This window comes from Octopus sinensis, linkage group LG19, assembly GCF_006345805.1.
Source record: "Octopus sinensis linkage group LG19, ASM634580v1, whole genome shotgun sequence".
In the NCBI taxonomy this organism is placed as follows: domain Eukaryota; kingdom Metazoa; phylum Mollusca; class Cephalopoda; order Octopoda; family Octopodidae; genus Octopus; species Octopus sinensis.
The window spans coordinates 16,709,431-16,728,601 of NC_043015.1; the positions used below are offsets into that span (position 1 = coordinate 16,709,431).

A 19,171-nucleotide genomic window follows, 5' to 3' on the forward strand; every position below is an offset into this window, starting at 1 on the left:
TTCCACATCCAGCTCGAAATAACTGGTGTAGGCTATGCTGATCATTAAGCCTTTGCTCTCTGACACATTATCAAACCCCACCCAATTTCTTCATATTATAGAATTAGTTGCACATGATGTTGGACTGCTTGTTAATCCTAGTAAAACTAAATTCATTGCTCACAATAAACAAGGATCCATCACCAACATCAGCTGAGATTCTATCAGTCAAGTTATGATTTCACGTACCTCATTTCTGAGATAGCCTCAACTGAAAAGGATGGGAAAACTTGGACAACCAAAATATGATTGGCCCTAAACAAACTGGATGTTGTCTAGAAATCAGTTCTGTCAGACAACCTTAAGAGGTATTTTTTCTGTACAACAGCAAAGTTGGTCCTTTTATATGAAGCAACAGCCTGGATGTTTACTAGAAAACTGGAATCCAAGCCGTATTGGAACATACACCCAAATGTTGAGAACAGTCTTAAATATATCTTGGAGAACTCATCCTAGCAAGAAACAGCTGTATGGAGATTTCCTACCTGTTTCCAACATTATAGGAGAAAGGTGCTTACACTTTGCGGGACATTACTGTTGAGCTAAATGAGGTGCCATGCAGTGGAACTGAGCCTGAAATTGTACAGTTGGGGAGCAAACTTCTTTATCATAATGACTTGCACTTCCTCATCCCCCACCACTTCTCCCCTACAGTAAATGTCCCCAGCTCTTCTATACCACCCTTGGCCTGAACAGCCACCTCAGGCACCAGCACCCTTCACACATCAGAATGAGGAGGATTAATCACAGGCTACAGATTTATTACTCTGATACAAGCTCATACCATTGTTAAGAACTGTCTGGCCTTTATTTTTTTTAAAATATGTCTGAGCAGAATAATCCACTCTTTTCTAACATAGAACATCCCAACATTAGAACAATGATAGTCTTTATCATATTCTTGATGAAAATAAGGATGAGATTTGGGGATGACTTTCAGCTTGATGGCATTGAAAATGAGTCTATCATATTTTGTTTCATTTTTCAGTCTGTCCTGAAAGACTTTTGGTCAAAAACTGATCTTGATGAAGGAGAAGTCTTTCTTCGTGATTACATCCTTAACAAAGGTTACAAAGCAAATAATTCGTGAGTATACCAACTCATTTTTTTATTTTATTTGTTTCAGTCATTTATCTGCAGCCATGCTGAAGCACTGCCTTTAGTTGAACACATCAGCTGCAGGACTTATTCTTTGTAAGCCAGATACTTATTCTATTAGTGTCTTTTGTCGAATTGCTAAGTTCTGGCATTTTTTTGTTTTTATAAACTAAAATGCTCAATCAGTCAAATAAGTTTTGTGTGTGTGTGTACAAGAATCAAAATTTGCTACAGAAAAGATGGACCTTTCAATTTTGTTCATGTTAAATTCAAAAACAGGACATCTGTAAATACTTCACTGATAACCATTTGATCACTTTCAACCATACAGAAGACCTAGACTAACCATTAACTCCAGGAAGGCTCAGATCATCTACCAAACTGACTAGAGTTATTAATTCAGCTTGACAAAACAATCTTGGGAAACATGAACTATTTTCTGTATCTTTGATATTACATCTCCTCCAGTATTGTCCTTGATGAGATCCAGCCTTGTCTTAAATCGAGTATGGATGGTATTGAGCATGATAGCTGGGTCCTGTCTGTTTTACTACTTAGTAATGCTTCATACATGCATGCATGTGAGCATACACATGCCTACATACACACACACAAGCATATTTATATATATACTTGTGTTTGAGTTAAAGTTGTTGTTTCTACTTCTTTCGTGAGCTTGTCTGAACAAGAAACAATATCACCGTGTTTACATTCCTAAAGACAACATTGTTGTCTTTAGGAATTGCAGGTCTGCTCTCTCAAAGTAGTGGAATAAAAGTTCTCTTGTAAAACAGGAAAAGATTGTCAACAAGAAGAGCATCCAGATTTTCTCTCTGTTCATTTAAAAGAAATTCATAAAGGTCTACACACATGAGTTAGTCAATTAGTAAGATATTATTTTATATATCAATGCTAAGATATTGTCTTGAGGTATTAGAATAAATAATGAGCAAGATGTGAGCTTTGCATGTGTACAGTATGAAGTTTGAAAGAAAAGCAGCCAATGGCATGTTGATTTATGTAGGGATTTCTCTTTGTTTTATAGGATTCCTTCATATAAAGATATTATCAAAGACGAGGAGTTTTCAGAAGATGAAGAACTACTCACCAAACAAGATAATTTTGAAAGAGAATATAATTTTCGGTATGAAGAGCCAGACAGAAAGTTTGTAAGTTACTATAGGTCTTTTTTACTATTAATATATTTAAACACAACTTCTTAATTTTCTTTTGCTGTTACTTTATTTTATATATATTTCTTAGCAGCATTTTACTGTGCCATGCCCACAAACCAGTTTTTATATTTCTTGGAAAGATCTCCATTCTTACACAGGAACCACAACTGTAACAAATAGTAGTTACAGAAGTTACAGAAGAGGAAGACATGCAGTGAAGTAGTGAAAACTGATCTCAGGATTCTGATAATGATGGATGAGTTAACAAAAAACTGGGATCTCTGGCAATATGAGGTTCTCAAAAAGACTCACCCGCCTCACTAAAACTGGTTTCTGGAAGTTTTGGGTTCTTCACCCATTACAATTCTAAATTGTCTCATTTTATAGAATCATGTACTTAAGTTCCTGTACTACTTCCTCACAACAGCTGCAACTACCTCCCCTATCCATATCTTCAATAATTTAAACTGAATTTTAACTCTGATAACTTCAACCAGAGTGTGTATGAGAGGAGTTTCCTATATAGTTTACAAGCAAAGCAAAAACATCAAATGTGGCTTTATTTGTAGGATTCCTATTTACAGTCACACAGGTTAAAGAAAGGTTGGTAGAAGAATTCTTCAAAGATGATAGAAAGCCTCTAACAGTATTACATGGCTCCAAACCAAACACTCCCTGTGGAATTGGAAGAACTTCTTTTAAACTGTAGAGAAAACAAGTTAAATCTTCAATCTTTAGACATCAGTGTCCTAATTCCTGCTTTTCATAATGAAATAAAGAAGTTAATTGCTGTAAGATAAACACTGGCTCACCTCTAAATAACTTAACATCAATATTTATCATTTTCTCATCGGTGATTTACTTAGTTCATTTAGCAGATGTCTAGTATTAACATTAGTAATGTCAGCTTGAGATATAATGCTATTTTTTTGTTTCACTATCAGATAAAATGTCATCCAAGAAAGATACTTGATTCTGTGCGAATAGGAAACAATGCAAGAGCTGAGAAACGAAAAGCAACTTTGGAGAGAAAGAAAAAGGTATTCTGTTGTTATTATCATCAACTGTGGCATTGCTTCTATCATTAATTATTGTCAATGTTATCATTCTCATAGCAACTTTCATTATCGTTATTATTAATGTAACTGTCATTGTTGTCATGTTGCAGAAACTGAGTTATTAAGATACTGTCTTTATGATGCAGCAAAGATAAATTGAAATTTCATTGTAAATATTTCAGTTTGTCTGAAAACACATTTTATTGTAATCATTTCTTCTAGCAAGGTGTAAAATATATTCACATAACCAAACATAGACCAACAATGAATTTCCAGCTATAAATATTGTGGCTAATATTGGCTAACATATGACAGATGTATTTGTAGATATAATTACATGATAGTCAGTTACAAATAGCCATAAAAATACTACTTGATATGATATGTAAATCTTACATCTATTTACCAAAATAGGAGAAAATATCATAGAGCTGAGATTTTTTTTTTTAAATATTGAAAAAATTAAGTGCCTTTTATGAGTTTTGTTTTTCCTATCAGTGAAATATAATTTTCTCTTTACTATCTAACTTCTACTCATTTTCCATATTTTAATTTTATGTTAAACAACAATAAAAAAATTACTTCAGTGTTAGAATATACAGACTATCCAGTACATGGCTGTCCTCATATCAACACTGAGTCATGGCAATCCTGCAGATAAAGCACATCTTACTGTTGCCATCTCCAACACCAAAGCAAAACTTTTTTAACTATGATGGTTACTGATTGGGATTGATCGTATTATCCTCCCACGATACCTGTTTACAACTTCAGGGACTGAGCCTATCTTCTCTATTATTGTGAAGAAATGATTGTACTCTCCTTTGCTACCTATTTTCATCCTCATTCTACCTTCCGTGATATATATCTACACTACCAATTCAAAATTAACTCAGAATGAACTCTCTGAGCCAGAGACACAGTACAGAAGCTACAACAGCAGAGATATGAACCAATAACCCACCAGTTAGTAGACCAATTCCTTGATAACTTGTCTGGTTACAATTTCTCCTCTTGTAGCATGTGGAGAAAAGATCACAAAGAGATAAAAAAAATTGATAGGCTTTATTTTGATTATTAATAGTTGTTGCAAAACTGGGGACATAAACTTTCCTAGTAATAGTGTTGTTGTTGTTGTTGTCACAGCAGCAGTACCAGTAGAGTGCAACAGTAGCAGTTATAAGCTGGCAGAATTGTTAGCTTTCAGAAGGCAGCGAGCTGGCAGAAATGTTAGCATGCCAAGCAAAATGCTTAGCAGTATTTCGTCTGTCTTTACGTTCTGAGTTCAAATTCCACCAAGGTCGACTTTGCCTTTCATCCTTTCAGGATTGATAAATTAAGTACCAGTTGTGTACTGGGGTCGATCTAATCGACTGCCCCCACCCCTCCCCCAAAATTTCAGGCCTTATGCCTAGAGTAGAAAGAATTGTTAGCTTTCAGATGCGGTGCTTAGTGGTATTTCTTCCAACTTTACATTCAGAATTCAAATGCCTTTCATTCTTTCAAGGTCAATAAAATAAAGCATTGGTCAGATAGGAGATTCAGTGTAATCAACTAACCCCCTCCCCTTGAAAATTGCTGGCCTTGTGCCAAAAATTTGTAATTGTTGTTGTTGTTGTCAAAATATTATTATTTATGTAGAAAATGCTTCAATTAATATTATTAACTTTGAACTTATCTTGAAGTCCTTCTATGTGTATGTTTGTGTTTAATTTTCTTAAATTTTTATTTTAGGAGAAGGAAATAAAGCAAGAAAAGCTGAAGGGGTTGAAGAAACAAAAAAGGAAAGAAATTCTTGAAAAAATTGCCAAGCTGAAAGAAGTGTCTGGCAATGATAATTTAGGAGCTAACGGTGTAGATTGGGATGAAGATTTTAATCCAGAGCAGCATGACCAACTAATGAAGGTAATTTAATGATGAAATTGAATAACGTTTGATACACTATTGGATTAGGAAAGCTTTGAGAGAATTGTGAAGAATGCTGTCTCATTTGGTTTATTCAGTTATTGAAAAAACAAATTCTCTTGTGAATCTCATGGGTCCATATTAGAGCCAGTACCTGGCTCTGACAAAAGTTAATCAGTACTGTTAATACCATCCATTTCTTTATTTTTTTTTTACATTTATATATAAACCTTAAAACCTGTAGAACTTAGAGAAATAGGTTTGTATTAAGACTTTTCTTATGTCATTAATGATATGTATATCTAGAGTTGTTAATAATATGCTTCAATACTTTTTGTGTCTAATTCACATTTCTTTACTTTAAAAATATCATACCATTTGCTTAAAAATGATTGGCTCAAGTTGATTTTGCATCTATAAATTTAAAATGTTTGACACATCCAGTTTCAATATGTATCATACACTATTGGCTAGAAACAAAGTCTGATGCATAATCTGGATACTAACAGATAAACTGTTTTGTTTTAGAATAAGAGGAATTAATTATCTGGCAGAGATAAATAATGACAAAATGAGGTTGAAATGATACTGAATTTAGATCTAAAATTTTTCTAGCTTTATCTTAAAGTTATCATTCAAGTACATCTGATTTTCTGCATTTAATTTGACAGGATGCATTTGGTGAAAACTATTATTCAAAAGGCATTGAAGATACTGAAAAACCTGAGTTTTCTGATGATGACTGGGAAGATGAATATAGTGGTGTGTTGAAAATTTTTCATATAATCTGATAGTCCTTCTTTGAAATTATGTAAAGTGAAGCAGTGTAGAATATATTCTAGTCTGAAATGTAGCAAAATATCAGCAACTAATTTGAACTGACAATCTGCAAGTTATTAGTCCAATTCCTGTATTCACTCAGCCATTTCATTTCTACTGATAGCAGAAAGTTGAGTTGGGTAGGGGGCCTTCATTTAGTTTTCATGATCATCAGTATTATTTCTAGTTCAACATTCATTTGCTCCATTGGTCAGTGGTTAACTACTGCATCTTAGTCAACATGTAATGTAAATTCTTTGTTCAAACAGCATTCCTGTACTATGGCTTATGCTGTGTCTCCACCCCCACCCCGCCCCCCACCAGAATCTAGAGCAATCTATTAAAGACAAGCCAACGAGGGCAACTACATGTGGTCACTTGACCTGCTAAAAAGAAGAAATAGGAACCAAATCTCCCCCACAAATCACACCCTACTGTCTTTAAAAAGAGAAGAACACGAGCTAATGAAGTGCTATGTATCCCTAACATGGTTGGTGTAGGAAGGGTATCCAGCTGTAAAAACCATGTCAAAACTGACAGTGGAGCTTAGTGCAGTCCCCTGGCTTGAAAGCTCCTGTTGGTCAGCATTGACCTGAGGCGAAACAACAACAACAGGCATACAAAAATAGATTAGACAGTGGAGACAGTACAATTATTTTAGATTGTTGCACTATATATTAAACACTGCCTTGTAATGGATTACTCAGCTAGGTAGTGAAGGCATCATATATCTGAAACAGTAGATCTGTAGGATCTTTGGCTAACTACCTATATACTCTAAGCAACTCAGAGCTGGCCAAGGGCTACACAGCAGCAACTAATTCTGCTGCTACTATCAATGGCTATTAAGCAATAAAGCTTAACTCCTAAAAAATGAAATGAAGGAATCTTGCTGAAATGTTATAATCCTATTAAAGCTACTTTATTGTAATATAGCCACCTCATTATAGACTAGACACAAATATTCCAAAACTGTAGCTAGGTTACAAAGTTGAGCAGGCTGATAAGAGTCCTGGCACAGGTGTGGGTGTGTGGTAAGAAGCTTGCTTCTCAACTACATGGTTCCAGGTTCAGTCCCATTGTGTGGCACCTTTGGTAAATGTCTTCAACTATAGCCTTGGGCTGACCAAAGTCTTGTGAGTGGATTTGGTACACAGCAACTGAAAGAAGCCTGTCATATCTGTGTGTGTGTGTGTGTGTGTGTGCGTGCATGTCATTGTGCCTGTGTTTGTCCCCTTACCACCGCTTGACATCTGGTGTTGGTGTGTTTACATTCCCATGATATTCAGCAGAAGTGACTGATAAAATAATACTAGGCTTAAGAAGATAAGCCTTAGAGCCAATTTGTTCAAGTAAAACCCTTCAAGGTGGTGCCCCCAGCATGGTTGTGGTCAAGTGGCTGAAACAAGTAAAAGATAAAAGAGAAAACATAACTTTGAACTTTGTTATTGATTCATTCTAAAACCATCTTTTAACTTGATGATTTTAATATTATTTTTCAGTTGACAAAAATGGTGACATAAATGAAGAACCAGGATGTAGCTACCAGACAGACAATTTACATTTTGAAGACCCTGATTTTAATGTATGCTTATTTTAATTTTCTTTCTTTATAATTTTCCTGACAGTTAATATTTGATGACCTTGTTTCAATTACAACTTTGTTCACTTGCTGTGAGTAACTTTAATAGAATATACAAAATCACTTCTACACAGATAGTATTGAACTCTTAAACTCAAATCCCTTTGCAACAGCTCGAAAGAATGAAAGGCAAAGTCAACCTTGGTGAAATTTGAACTCAGAACATAAAGACAGACGAAATATCGTTAAGCATTTCACCCAGCATACTAATGTTTCTGCCAGCTTGCTGCCTTACAACAGCTAAAATATTGTTGCACTCAGATAATTAGTGCTAGAAAAATGCCTTATGGCAACTGGTGTGTGTTATGCTGGTTAAAAAATGCATTTAGCATTCAATTCTTGGTGTGTAATTAATCTTAGTGTGCAAGAGAAAAGAATGAACTAGGACAGACGTAAGACTACAAAAAGTGGCAAACCAAAGCAAGGAAAAACAGATGTAAAATAATGATACTGATGGCAATTATGACAACAAGGATGAACTAAGCACTTAATTATAGTTTATCTTTGTTGTCTCAGAGTTCATTATGACATAGTTAGGTGTGTTATGATGCGTTCAGTTTTGGTATATTTGTTCATTAACCTGGAGAGAAGTCTTATCTTGTATTAAGTTTAATGTATTTAATCAATTTGAATCCTTCCTTGTTAGCTTTTGAGCATGGATGAAATTTAAACAGTGGTGCATCAGCATGGCCACAGCTCTGAGCTGAAACTAAAGAGAAAACAAAGAAGGCAACACATATTGATCACTTCTTTGCTTTTTAGCTCTATACATCTATATGAGATGTTTTCTCAAGACGTAGTTTTATACTCTATATTTATGTTAAGTTAGATATACAGTATGCTACTCTGAACCAATACTGCTTCTGTTGCCATTAACAAATTTTTAAGCAGCATGCAGTTTTGGTGAAGGATTAAGCAAAGTATTTTCTTTATGATCAAGGAGAGGCAGTAGCATCAAATTGATAGGGGTGGCATGCAGTTAGCAAGTTCATGGATCAAATCCTATTGTTATTGTCGCAGAGAAAATAGATGGAGGGTATATCAAAGCAGTGAACCAAATTGATGTGAAACCTTACTTCTTAAGAGGATACTCATGTCTGGAGATTAGTTTTAATGTCCAAGGGAACTTTATTTTAAACTTTTGACTTTTCAAGCTGGTTCTTGCAATCGTAATAAAGTCTGTGTTGTATTTTGTTGACAGACTTGCTCTTAAAATTCCTGTGTTTTTAATCAAAACGTTTTAGTTATTAAGGTGACAACATATTTATCTCCTCTCACCTTCTTCCCTCTCCCTACACAGATGTTGTTGTGGACAGACAAATGGAGATCAGCTTCTCTTTTATAATATTAGACTGATGTTTAAAACTACAAATTTGCACACTAGCAACTCTGAGATTCTGAGTGTCATTCTGGATAAAGACTAATCACAAATTCAGTATTATGTAATCAAATTAACAATAATTGTGTAGGAGGAGCAGTGATCTTAGATCATCAATATCTGCCAGATAATTAAAGTCAGTGTGTGTAAAGAATCTATTGCCTACTTTTCAGATGGATGCAGATTATGATCCTACACAACACAAATCTAAAAAGAGGAAGAGAGAGATGAAAAAGAAACAGAAGCAAGAGAAACCTAAATTTAATCCAGGTAAGTTTAAATTTGTTTTATTTATATCTCTTCATTAAAGTTGTTGATTATTAAGAGCACTTGGCTGTTAGTGAGGATAGCTATGCAGGTCTAAATAGGTTGGCATTGGTGTGACTTGTTATTTACAAGAATCTTATATTAGGTACTTACATTGGTTTATATCATGTTTGTTATTAAATATGATTTCTTGAAGGATTTACTCAAATATTCTTATACCTATTCATTTTGCTACATCTTTCCTTTAATCCTTAAAATATACATTCATGTAAATAATAAATAAATTATTAAAATAAGTACCTAATCAAATGTTAAGTTATGAAGAGAGTCAGTAACAACTCTTCATTAAAGTGAAAATTCAATCTCCAACATATTCACGTGGCTAGATTCAACTCTTGAATTTTATGAAATCTTAAAAGTCACCTTTAAACATATAAAGCAACTTTTTGATTGTTTATAGAAAAGTAAAACATTCAGAAACATTATCACCATCATTATTTTTAATGTCCGTGATCCCATGCTGTCATCAGCCAAACCGTTAACTGAGGTAGATTTTTCTATGTCCTTCTTGTAACAAAATCATTACCTGTTTCCAAGCAAGGCAGTATTTCTCCTACAAAGATATATTTGCTCAGAATGATGGAAACAAATGATGAAGCCTGGCGCAGCCATCTGGTTCGCCAGCCCTCAGTCATTCATCCAACCCATGCTTGCTAGCATAGAAAGCGGACGTTAAACGATGATGATGATGATGATGTGCTGTCAAGTCAGGGATACTCAAACATACACATGTATGACAGGTTTTACATCTTGCGTAAGCGTCTTCTATGAAGACGCTTACCCAAGATGTAATGCAGTAGGACTGAACACAAAAACATGGTTGGGAAGCAAACTTATTAAGTACACAGCCATGCCTGTTGTGGAGCTTAAATTCAATAGTGTTTTCCTCAATTTCATCTTGCTATATAAAATCTGTTAATTACTAATTAAACATTGATCTTATTATCTTTTATAAGCTTGGTATTTATTCTGTTGGTCTCGTTTGCTGAACTACTAAGTTACAGGGACATAAACACACCAACACTGATTGTCATGCAGTAGCAGGGGGCAAACACAAACACACACATATACATAACAAGCTTCTTTCTGTTTCCATCTACCAAATCCACAAACAAGTCTTTGGTTGGCCCAAGGTTATTGTAAAAGACACTTGCTCAAAGTGTCACACAGTGGGACTGAACCCAGAACCATTTAGTTGGAAGCAAGCTTCTTACTACACAGCCATGCCTGCACCTATATATGAAACTATATATTAACAATTATTAACCTCATAATCTCCATTTCCTTTTCTTTTAAATGGATATAAACTATATGTTTTTATATACACCAATTATTTTAAGGAAATACATTCCTATAAAATATTAAGTATTGAACCAGTATTTCCTTGGATGAAACCATCCCTTCATGAGGTTAACACATCCCCTAATTAAATATATATATATATATAATAAGGTGGCACATAATAAGCACCATTCAAGCGTGGGTCGGTGCTAGTGCCACCTGACTGGCTCCCCATGCCAGTGGCATGTAAAAAGCACCATCCGAATGTAGTCGATGCTAGTTTTCTTCCCCCCACCACCATCTGGCTCCTGTGCAGTTGGCATGTAAAAAGCACCCACTACATTCTCAGAGTGGTTGGCATTAGGATCGGCATCCAGCTGTAGAAACCTTGCCAAATCAGATTGGAGCCTGGCACAGCCTACTGGCTTGCCAGTCCTCAGTCAAACCATCCAACCCATGCCAGCATGGAAAACGGACATTAAACGATGATGATGATGATATTTATCTCTTATTATAAAAGGCAGATTTTATCTGCCTCCCTTTGTCTCTTATAGAAATCTACAATATAGGATTTCTTCAATTACAATTTACCTAGCATTTTTAAGAGTAGAATACATCGGGTCGTGCCAGGTGTAGTTTTTCAAATTTCACCCCAATTAAGCAAAATTTCGAGAAAACTCACATTGTGGTGTGTAAGTGAAGTGCTTTTCTTAGTGTGGGCTACAGCACACGCACACACACACACACACACACACACACACACACACAAAAACGGAGCAAACTGCTTCACTCATGCTATCACCCTAATTTCTCCTCCTTTCTCTTTGCAAGTGTGCAACGATTAAAGTGAAAGTATTTATATAAAACGGATGAACTGCTTCACTCATGCTATCACCATAATTTCTCCAACTTTCTCTTTGCAAGTGTACCTTAAACCACTACTCAAAAAAAAAACACAGCAAACAGAAACAAATAAATACATAACAATTTACTCCTCACACAATTTCTTCAATTAGAGTTTACCTATGAATTTTCAAAGTACTTCCATTCGGTCATGGCATACAAAATTTCTTTCAATTTCACCCCCATTTAAGAAAAAATTCGAGAAAACTAAATATTTTACCATTTCACTCTTTCTCTTCAAAGCCTTTACTCTGCCTATTACTCCCACTTCCTCTTTACACACATAGACACGCAAATATATAAATAAAATTTTAAGCTAATGTGTGTGTGTGTGTGAGTGTGTGTGTGTGTGAGTGTGTGTGTGTGCGTGTGTGTGTGTGTGTGTGTGTGACAGGGATGAGCCAGTCAGACTGGTCATCCTTTTGGCTAGAAGATCACCTATGGTCTTATATGCTACACCACTGGTTTTCAGTTCATATTAATCAAATTAATATTCACAAGGACTATTCATTATAATACATCAGTTCCACACATTTACCCTGGTTCCATTTCGGACAACTGCACAAACATTTGCCATTTCACACATGTATGTAAACAAATTCCTTTCTTAAAAATTTCAATTCATTTTCTTTTTCAATTCATACAAAGTTTTTTAGGACGAATATAAGATCTAAAGTATATCCAAGTAGCAGAAAGATCACCCAAAAGTGTATATAGATATTTAAATGTATTTATATATTCATCTATACACAGATGTATGTATAATGTATGTGTATATATTTCCATAGACGTAACCATTCACTCCGCACAAAGTTTTTTAGGACGAAAATAAGATCTAAAGTTATCTCCAAGTAGCAGAAAGATCGCCCAAAAGTGTATATAGATATATAAATGTATTTATATATTCATCTATGCACACATGTATGTATAACGTGTGTGTATATATTTCCATAGAGGTAACCATTCACTCCATACAAAGTTTTTTAGGACGAAAATAAGATCTAAAGTTATCTCCAAGTAGCAGAAAGATCGCCCAAAAGTGTATATAGATATTTAAATGTATTTATATATTCATCTATACACACGTATGTATAATGTGCGTGTATATATTTCCATAGAGGTAACCATTCAATCCATACAAAGTTTTTTAGGACGAAAATCTTTATATATAAAAGAAAGGTTGTGTGTCTCTCTACTCCAATTTCGATTCCTAACTACTCCCACATTTTGCGATGCAGTTTAACCAAAACCGGGTATCTTGTAGTCGTGATTCATATCGAGTCCTTCTGGGTATTAGCACGTGTCTACGATGAGTCTACGATTTTACAAATAATTTACCATCATTTTTTCCATTTTAATGCATATTTTTTTTAATAAAGGGAAGTAACTCTCAAACTTCACACCAATATGCGTCAGCAGCATTTCCTCACACCCTCCTTGCACTTGGCGAAGGCAAAATACCAGGGGATGAAAATGGTAATATTGCCATCGATTCCATTTGTACCATTGTTAAGACGCCTTCTGATCTCAGAGATGCAGTGTTCCCAGATCTACAAGCTAATTATCAGAATATGGATTGGATTGGCCAAAAGGCTATACTGGTCCCGAGGAATAAAACTGTTCACCATATTAATGATGAAATGCTAAAACTCATTCCTGGGGAAGTCTATGTATATCAGTCTATCGATACAACTCCTGACCCAGACGACATCATCAACTATCCAATAGAGGTACTCAATTCCTTTGAGCACCCCGGACTACCACCACACATTCTCAAACTTAAAGTTGGTGCCCCTATAATGCTCATCAGAAATTTGGTTCCCCCAAAACAATGCAATGGCACACGTTTGATCGTTAAGTCCTTATCTCCCACCGTAAACTTATATCAATATTTGCCTGAATAATCATCATAATTCAGTGCAATCATTAACAGTACTTTCAAGCAATTCAGCCCCGAGCAACGCCGGGCAATTCTGCTAGTATATATATAAACGGCAAAATGTCTGCGTGTGTGTCCTTTATACAAATCCACAATTTTTCAGTTAGAGGGCTCGCAGTTTATATGGTCATTTAAAACCATCCAAGGGTGGTCGTGCACATCTTTACATTTCCCCAGTCACCCCGCAAAGCCATTAAAAAATCAATAGAAGTGACTTTTTTGTGAATTTTCTATCCAAAGCCCAATCAAAATGCTTGAAACTTGATACGCCAATTGAATGCCAGCTAGCTGTATGTGATTGGTCGGAGATTTGGATAGTACTCGCGTGTATGTGCGCACGCATGCAGCTGTATATGCATGCACTAGCACTATGACCCGGCAACGCCAGGTCATAGTGCTAGTATATATATATATAATTTTAAAATAGGATAAAATCTTTATAAGAATTTATCAAGTAGTTAGCGTGAAAAACCTCATAAGAGAAAAAAAACCTTCAAATTTTCTCTTAAATATATTTATTTATATTACATAGAGGGCATTGCTATACATAAATGCCACACCCTAGAAGGGAGTCTTAAAGTCAAAACTACCAAAATAAATAAACACATCGTATCGAATGCAAGGGAATGCAACTCTCAAAGCAAGCCTTTTAAAAACAGAATTCAGCTGCAAATCATATGATTTCATAATTAGTGCAGAAATGCACTTTTTAATCATCAGTGCGAGCATAATTCAAGATTATAACAAATGAACAAAAATCAACATACCTGATGAACACCCAATGTATCCAGCATAGCATATAGAAATGTTCAACCTTTATACACTATGTAAAAGGCAGGCTTTTTTGAATTGCATCTTGGTACAACATGTTTACTGAATTTTTATTCTGAACTAGCAGTATCGCCCGGCGTTGCTCGGGTTTGTTTCGACCCGCTGGAATTGTAATTTTGAAAAGTAAAAATTTTGTGAACATTTTTCTGGTCGAAATACACCGAAAAGTGGCGACACAGCAGTGAAAAAATCGTAAAAAATAGGGATTTTCATAGAAAAAAGCATCTTTTTGATGTAAATAATTTTTGGTGTTAACATGGTCCGATTTGAATTTTATGTTCTACGGAAGGAAGAGCAACCCTTCTTCTACCATACTCTCAATTTTGGTCAACTTGCGCCGCAGGGTCTCGGAGGAGATAGTGTTAGTTGAAGGTGCCTGAGTAACAACCTCGCGGATTTACAGATAAATGAATTAATTACTATTTTACAGAATAAAATTAAATAATTCTTGAAAATTAATTAATATTAATATTTTTTGAACAAAGTAAATAATTTTTAAAACTTAAATAATAATTTTTTTTACACAAACGCGAACGGGGAAAAGGGGGTGGCGAATTCGATTTACATACCTAAATTTTTTCTTTTTCATGACATTGTAGCAAAATAGTAGTGAATTATATAAATACCAGCAGTACATTTTTTTTTCTGGGGTATTTTTTTCAACCTCGTCACATATTTGCCCCTTTCAATTTAAACAAAGTCTTAATTAAGCAATTACGGCAGCTTAGCAATGGTTTCAATACAGGCGTGACATCTGTATCTCAATTGTTCAAAACCCTTCGAATTTTTTCGCACGTGATGATATCATAGTGAAAACTTCAGTTATTTCTGTCTTTCACTCTGTCTGTCTCTTTACACACACTAACAAAAGCACTTCACTTACACACCACACTTTCTGTGTCGCACAGCCCATCAAACACACACACACACTCACACATGTACATCAATGCTTTCGGAGTGAAATGTTAAAATATTGAGTTTTCTCGAATTTTGTCTTAATTGGGGGTGAAATTGAAAGAAATATATTATGGCATGAGCGAATGGAGTACTTTGAAAAATCTTAGGTAAATTCTAATTGAAGAAATTGTGTGAGGAGTAAATCGTTATGTATTTATTTGTTTCTGTTTGCTGTGTTTTTTAATTTTTTGAGTAGTGGTTTAAATACTTTCAGTTTAGTCTTCCTCAAATCACTCTGTCGCTATTTACTTTCATTTTATTCGTTGCACACTGTGTGTGTGCGTTTGCGTGTGGTGTAAACCAGACTAAGAAAAGCATTTGACACACACACCAGAATGTGAGTTTTCTGTAAATTTTGCTTAATTGGAGTTTAAATTTTAAAAACTGGACCTGGCATGACCCGATGCATTCTACTCTTAAAAATGCTAGGTAAATTGTAATTGAAGAAATCCTATATTGTAGATTTCTATAACTCCCAAAGGGAGGCAAATAAAATCTGCCTTTTATAATAAGAGATAAACACGTACCGAGATGCAGTTAAAAACCCGCTTTTTACATATAAAATTGAGAATGTGTCTGTCTGTCTGTGCATCACCAACTCTCGAGAACCACTCAACTGATTTCATTCAAATCCCACACACACCTCACTTAAAGGTCCATGCAGTGTCATGGGCCAAATAAATTTTCAACCTCCTGCCCAATGCGATCACAGAGCAATCTCCCACCTCCTACACTATCTCAGCACTACGTGTCAAAAGTGAAACAACATCTGTACTGCAATGTGAAACAATACTTTCAATATGTATATAATGCTAGCAGAGACACCCAGTGTTGAAGAGCTAGACCTCTCCTTTATACTTTCTCCAATAAATTAGAACACCCACAACTCATATTTCCTCAAAATTGGAGATTAAGAACCCCAATGAGGGCTCTTTCTCTTTACATAGCCCAACAAAAATTCCAATCATAACACACTCATCCCCACGCCCAGACTCCAAACTCCATTCAAAGGCTCTTGCTCCTGAAAAATGGAGCACATGGAGCTCTAAAATGTGGGAGTTAAGGGCCCTGTTGGTGGGGGGGTGGTCCTGAAGTCAACTAGAGAAATTGAATTGTTGGGAATCCTTCCCAACTTATGTCTTAAATCCATTGTTTTTTATTTTGTCAACTACGCAGTATAGTAGGGTCAGTTGGGCACTGTCTGTGATAAAAACAGCACCATGACAATTCACTCGGCCAGAAATTTGGAAACAACATGTTGTACTGCTTGGCATTCATGCTGGAAGCTCCAATATGAACATTTCAGAGTGTTTTCGTGTCAATACGAGGACATGTACCAAGAGTGATAAAAATTAAACCGCCTGCCAACATCATGGTGTTTGGAATGGTCACTAGTGATGGCAATGTTATGCCTCCATTTATCTTCCCACACAGCTTCAGACTCAACACGGAGGCCTACATCATGTGCCTGGAGGATGTAGTGCTGCCCTGGGTCAAGGACACTGCACCATGGCTGTCAGACAATTTCTGAAACTACATCACCCCTAACATCTGGCCACCTAACTCCCCAGACTGCAACTCCCTTGATTATTATGTGTGGGATGCAGTTGAGCTAGACACCAACAAAACTCCTTGTAACATCAAAGATGAACTGAAGGCAAGGATTATGGCAGCATTCACCAACTTAAATAAGGAAAACATCCAGAAGATTCCAAAATCTTCTGGTGGCCGTGGTTGAAACCAATGGGGATCTTATTGAATAAATTTACTCTTTAGTACTTCAAGATATTTTTATGTAATTTTGGTAAATATATCTATTAAAATGAGATGTCAGTGTTATCTTCATTTTTGCCTAATTTAGATGACAGTTTATTTACCACACCCTATATATATATATATATATACACACACACACATACCAATTCGATTTCTTCCACTCATGTACTTTTTTTTTCTCTCTGAAATTTTCATTGCTTCTTGCAACCTCTTCAATAGTTGTTAACAACTATTGAAGAGGTTGCAAGAAGCAACGAAAATTTTAGGAAAAAATAAATAAGTAAATGAGTGGAAATCAAACCAGTGAGTGTGTTAATAATAAGGCATTAAAACATAATGACTCTCCTCACACACAAAAAAAATTATGCTTCAACACACGAATTCACATAAAGAATCTTGCAAACCATATACAAAAATGAAGTATGTGAATATATATATATATATATATATATATATATACACACACACACATACCAATTCGATTTCTTCCACTCATGTACTTTTTTTTTCTCTCTGAAATTTTCATTGCTTCTTGCAACCTCTTCAATAGTTGTTAACAACTATTGAAGAGGTTGCAAGAAGCAACGAAAATTTTAGGAAAAAATAAATAAGTAAATGAGTGGAAATCAAACCAGTGAGTGTGTTAATAATAAGGCATTAAAACATAATGACTCTCCTCACACACAAAAAAAATTATGCTTCAACACACGAATTCACATAAAGAATCTTGCAAACCATATACAAAAATGAAGTATGTGAATATATATATATTTATATATATATATATATATATATAATCATCATTTAATGTTCATTGTCCATGCTGGCATGGGTTTGACTAGTCGTCCACTGTATGTCCATGAGCAGTGCTTCACATTTGCTATTACTATTAGAGAAATTAATCAATTCCTCCCACTTTAATTTTGTTTCAGATGAAATGACATTTGAAGAATATTTTGATGAATATTATAAACTGGATTATGAAGATCTGATAGATGACTTGCCCTGCCGCTTCCAGTACCGTTCTGTTGCAACTAATGATTTTGGACTTGATACAGATGAGGTTTTGCATTTGTTCTTTCAATTAATTGTATTATTCTTTTATGATTTGTTGAAATATATGTATAAAGCTAGAGTCATTTCCTTACACTACTACACAAAATGGATATGAGGAAACTTATTTTCATTTGAGATGAAAAGAAGTAACTACATAATTAAAAAATAATTATGCAGATTACAGAAACACCATAACTTTACCAAGCGATGGTGTAAAATAAAAGCTAATAACTCTTGGATTATCTTCTATCTTGTATTTGATAAAGGGAAATTTTCTGAAATGTAATAGAAGCATTAAACATCATATGTAAGGTATTACAAGATTTAGTCTTTGTTTTATTTATTAACCTTACATATTTTGCCTAGCATTGCTCTTATTGTATTTACACATTGCAATGCTTCAAGCAAATTACAGTGCTTACATAAATTATAATGGTGTTTGACAATTTTTGTCTTTTTTTTTGGCATATTTGGCATTAGAATTTTTCTTTTGCCCTTATCTTGTAAATTATTGGTGCTATTAAGTTAGACATGGCCTGGGCCAATAATGGCCGAAACCTATCAAAGTATCAAAGTATATATATATATATAATAATAATAATAATAATAATAATAACAATCAGCAGCATCAGAAGAACAGGGATTTTCTATATCATTTTTATTTAGCAGTTATTTTGCGGCATTCTTTTGTGGATCTATGCATATTTCAACTGGATCAACTGCATGCCGTTAATCTCCAGTCACTTGACCATTATTATTATTAATATTATTACTTACTCTGCAGCAACTGTGCAGTCTTCACTAGGACAATCAGATTTACCAAGCGAGGAAAATCACTAGTCTAGCAGCTGATTGCTAACTCTTGTGTCACCAACATTCACTGTAGTTAGCCAGCATATGAAACCAATTTAAGAGGAAAATGGTAACTGCCAGGATTACATATCCCTTTGAAATCATTTTTGTGTGTTTACATGATAATGAAATAGA

The 19,171-nt window shown here is 34.9% G+C and overlaps 1 protein-coding gene across 1 annotated transcript in view; it reads left to right on the top strand.

Annotated features, from left to right (window-relative positions):
- Positions 1 to 19,171, top strand: part of LOC115222220 (protein KRI1 homolog) — a 49,792-nt gene that overhangs the window by 21,857 nt on the left and 8,764 nt on the right. Inside the window, exons 8-15 of the mRNA XM_029792380.2 lie at positions 1,028 to 1,125; positions 2,183 to 2,306; positions 3,257 to 3,352; positions 5,105 to 5,275; positions 5,947 to 6,037; positions 7,597 to 7,679; positions 9,288 to 9,384; positions 18,061 to 18,191. Coding sequence (XP_029648240.1) covers positions 1,028 to 1,125; positions 2,183 to 2,306; positions 3,257 to 3,352; positions 5,105 to 5,275; positions 5,947 to 6,037; positions 7,597 to 7,679; positions 9,288 to 9,384; positions 18,061 to 18,191 — 891 coding nt within the window. The remainder of the gene's footprint in view (positions 1 to 1,027; positions 1,126 to 2,182; positions 2,307 to 3,256; positions 3,353 to 5,104; positions 5,276 to 5,946; positions 6,038 to 7,596; positions 7,680 to 9,287; positions 9,385 to 18,060; positions 18,192 to 19,171) is intronic.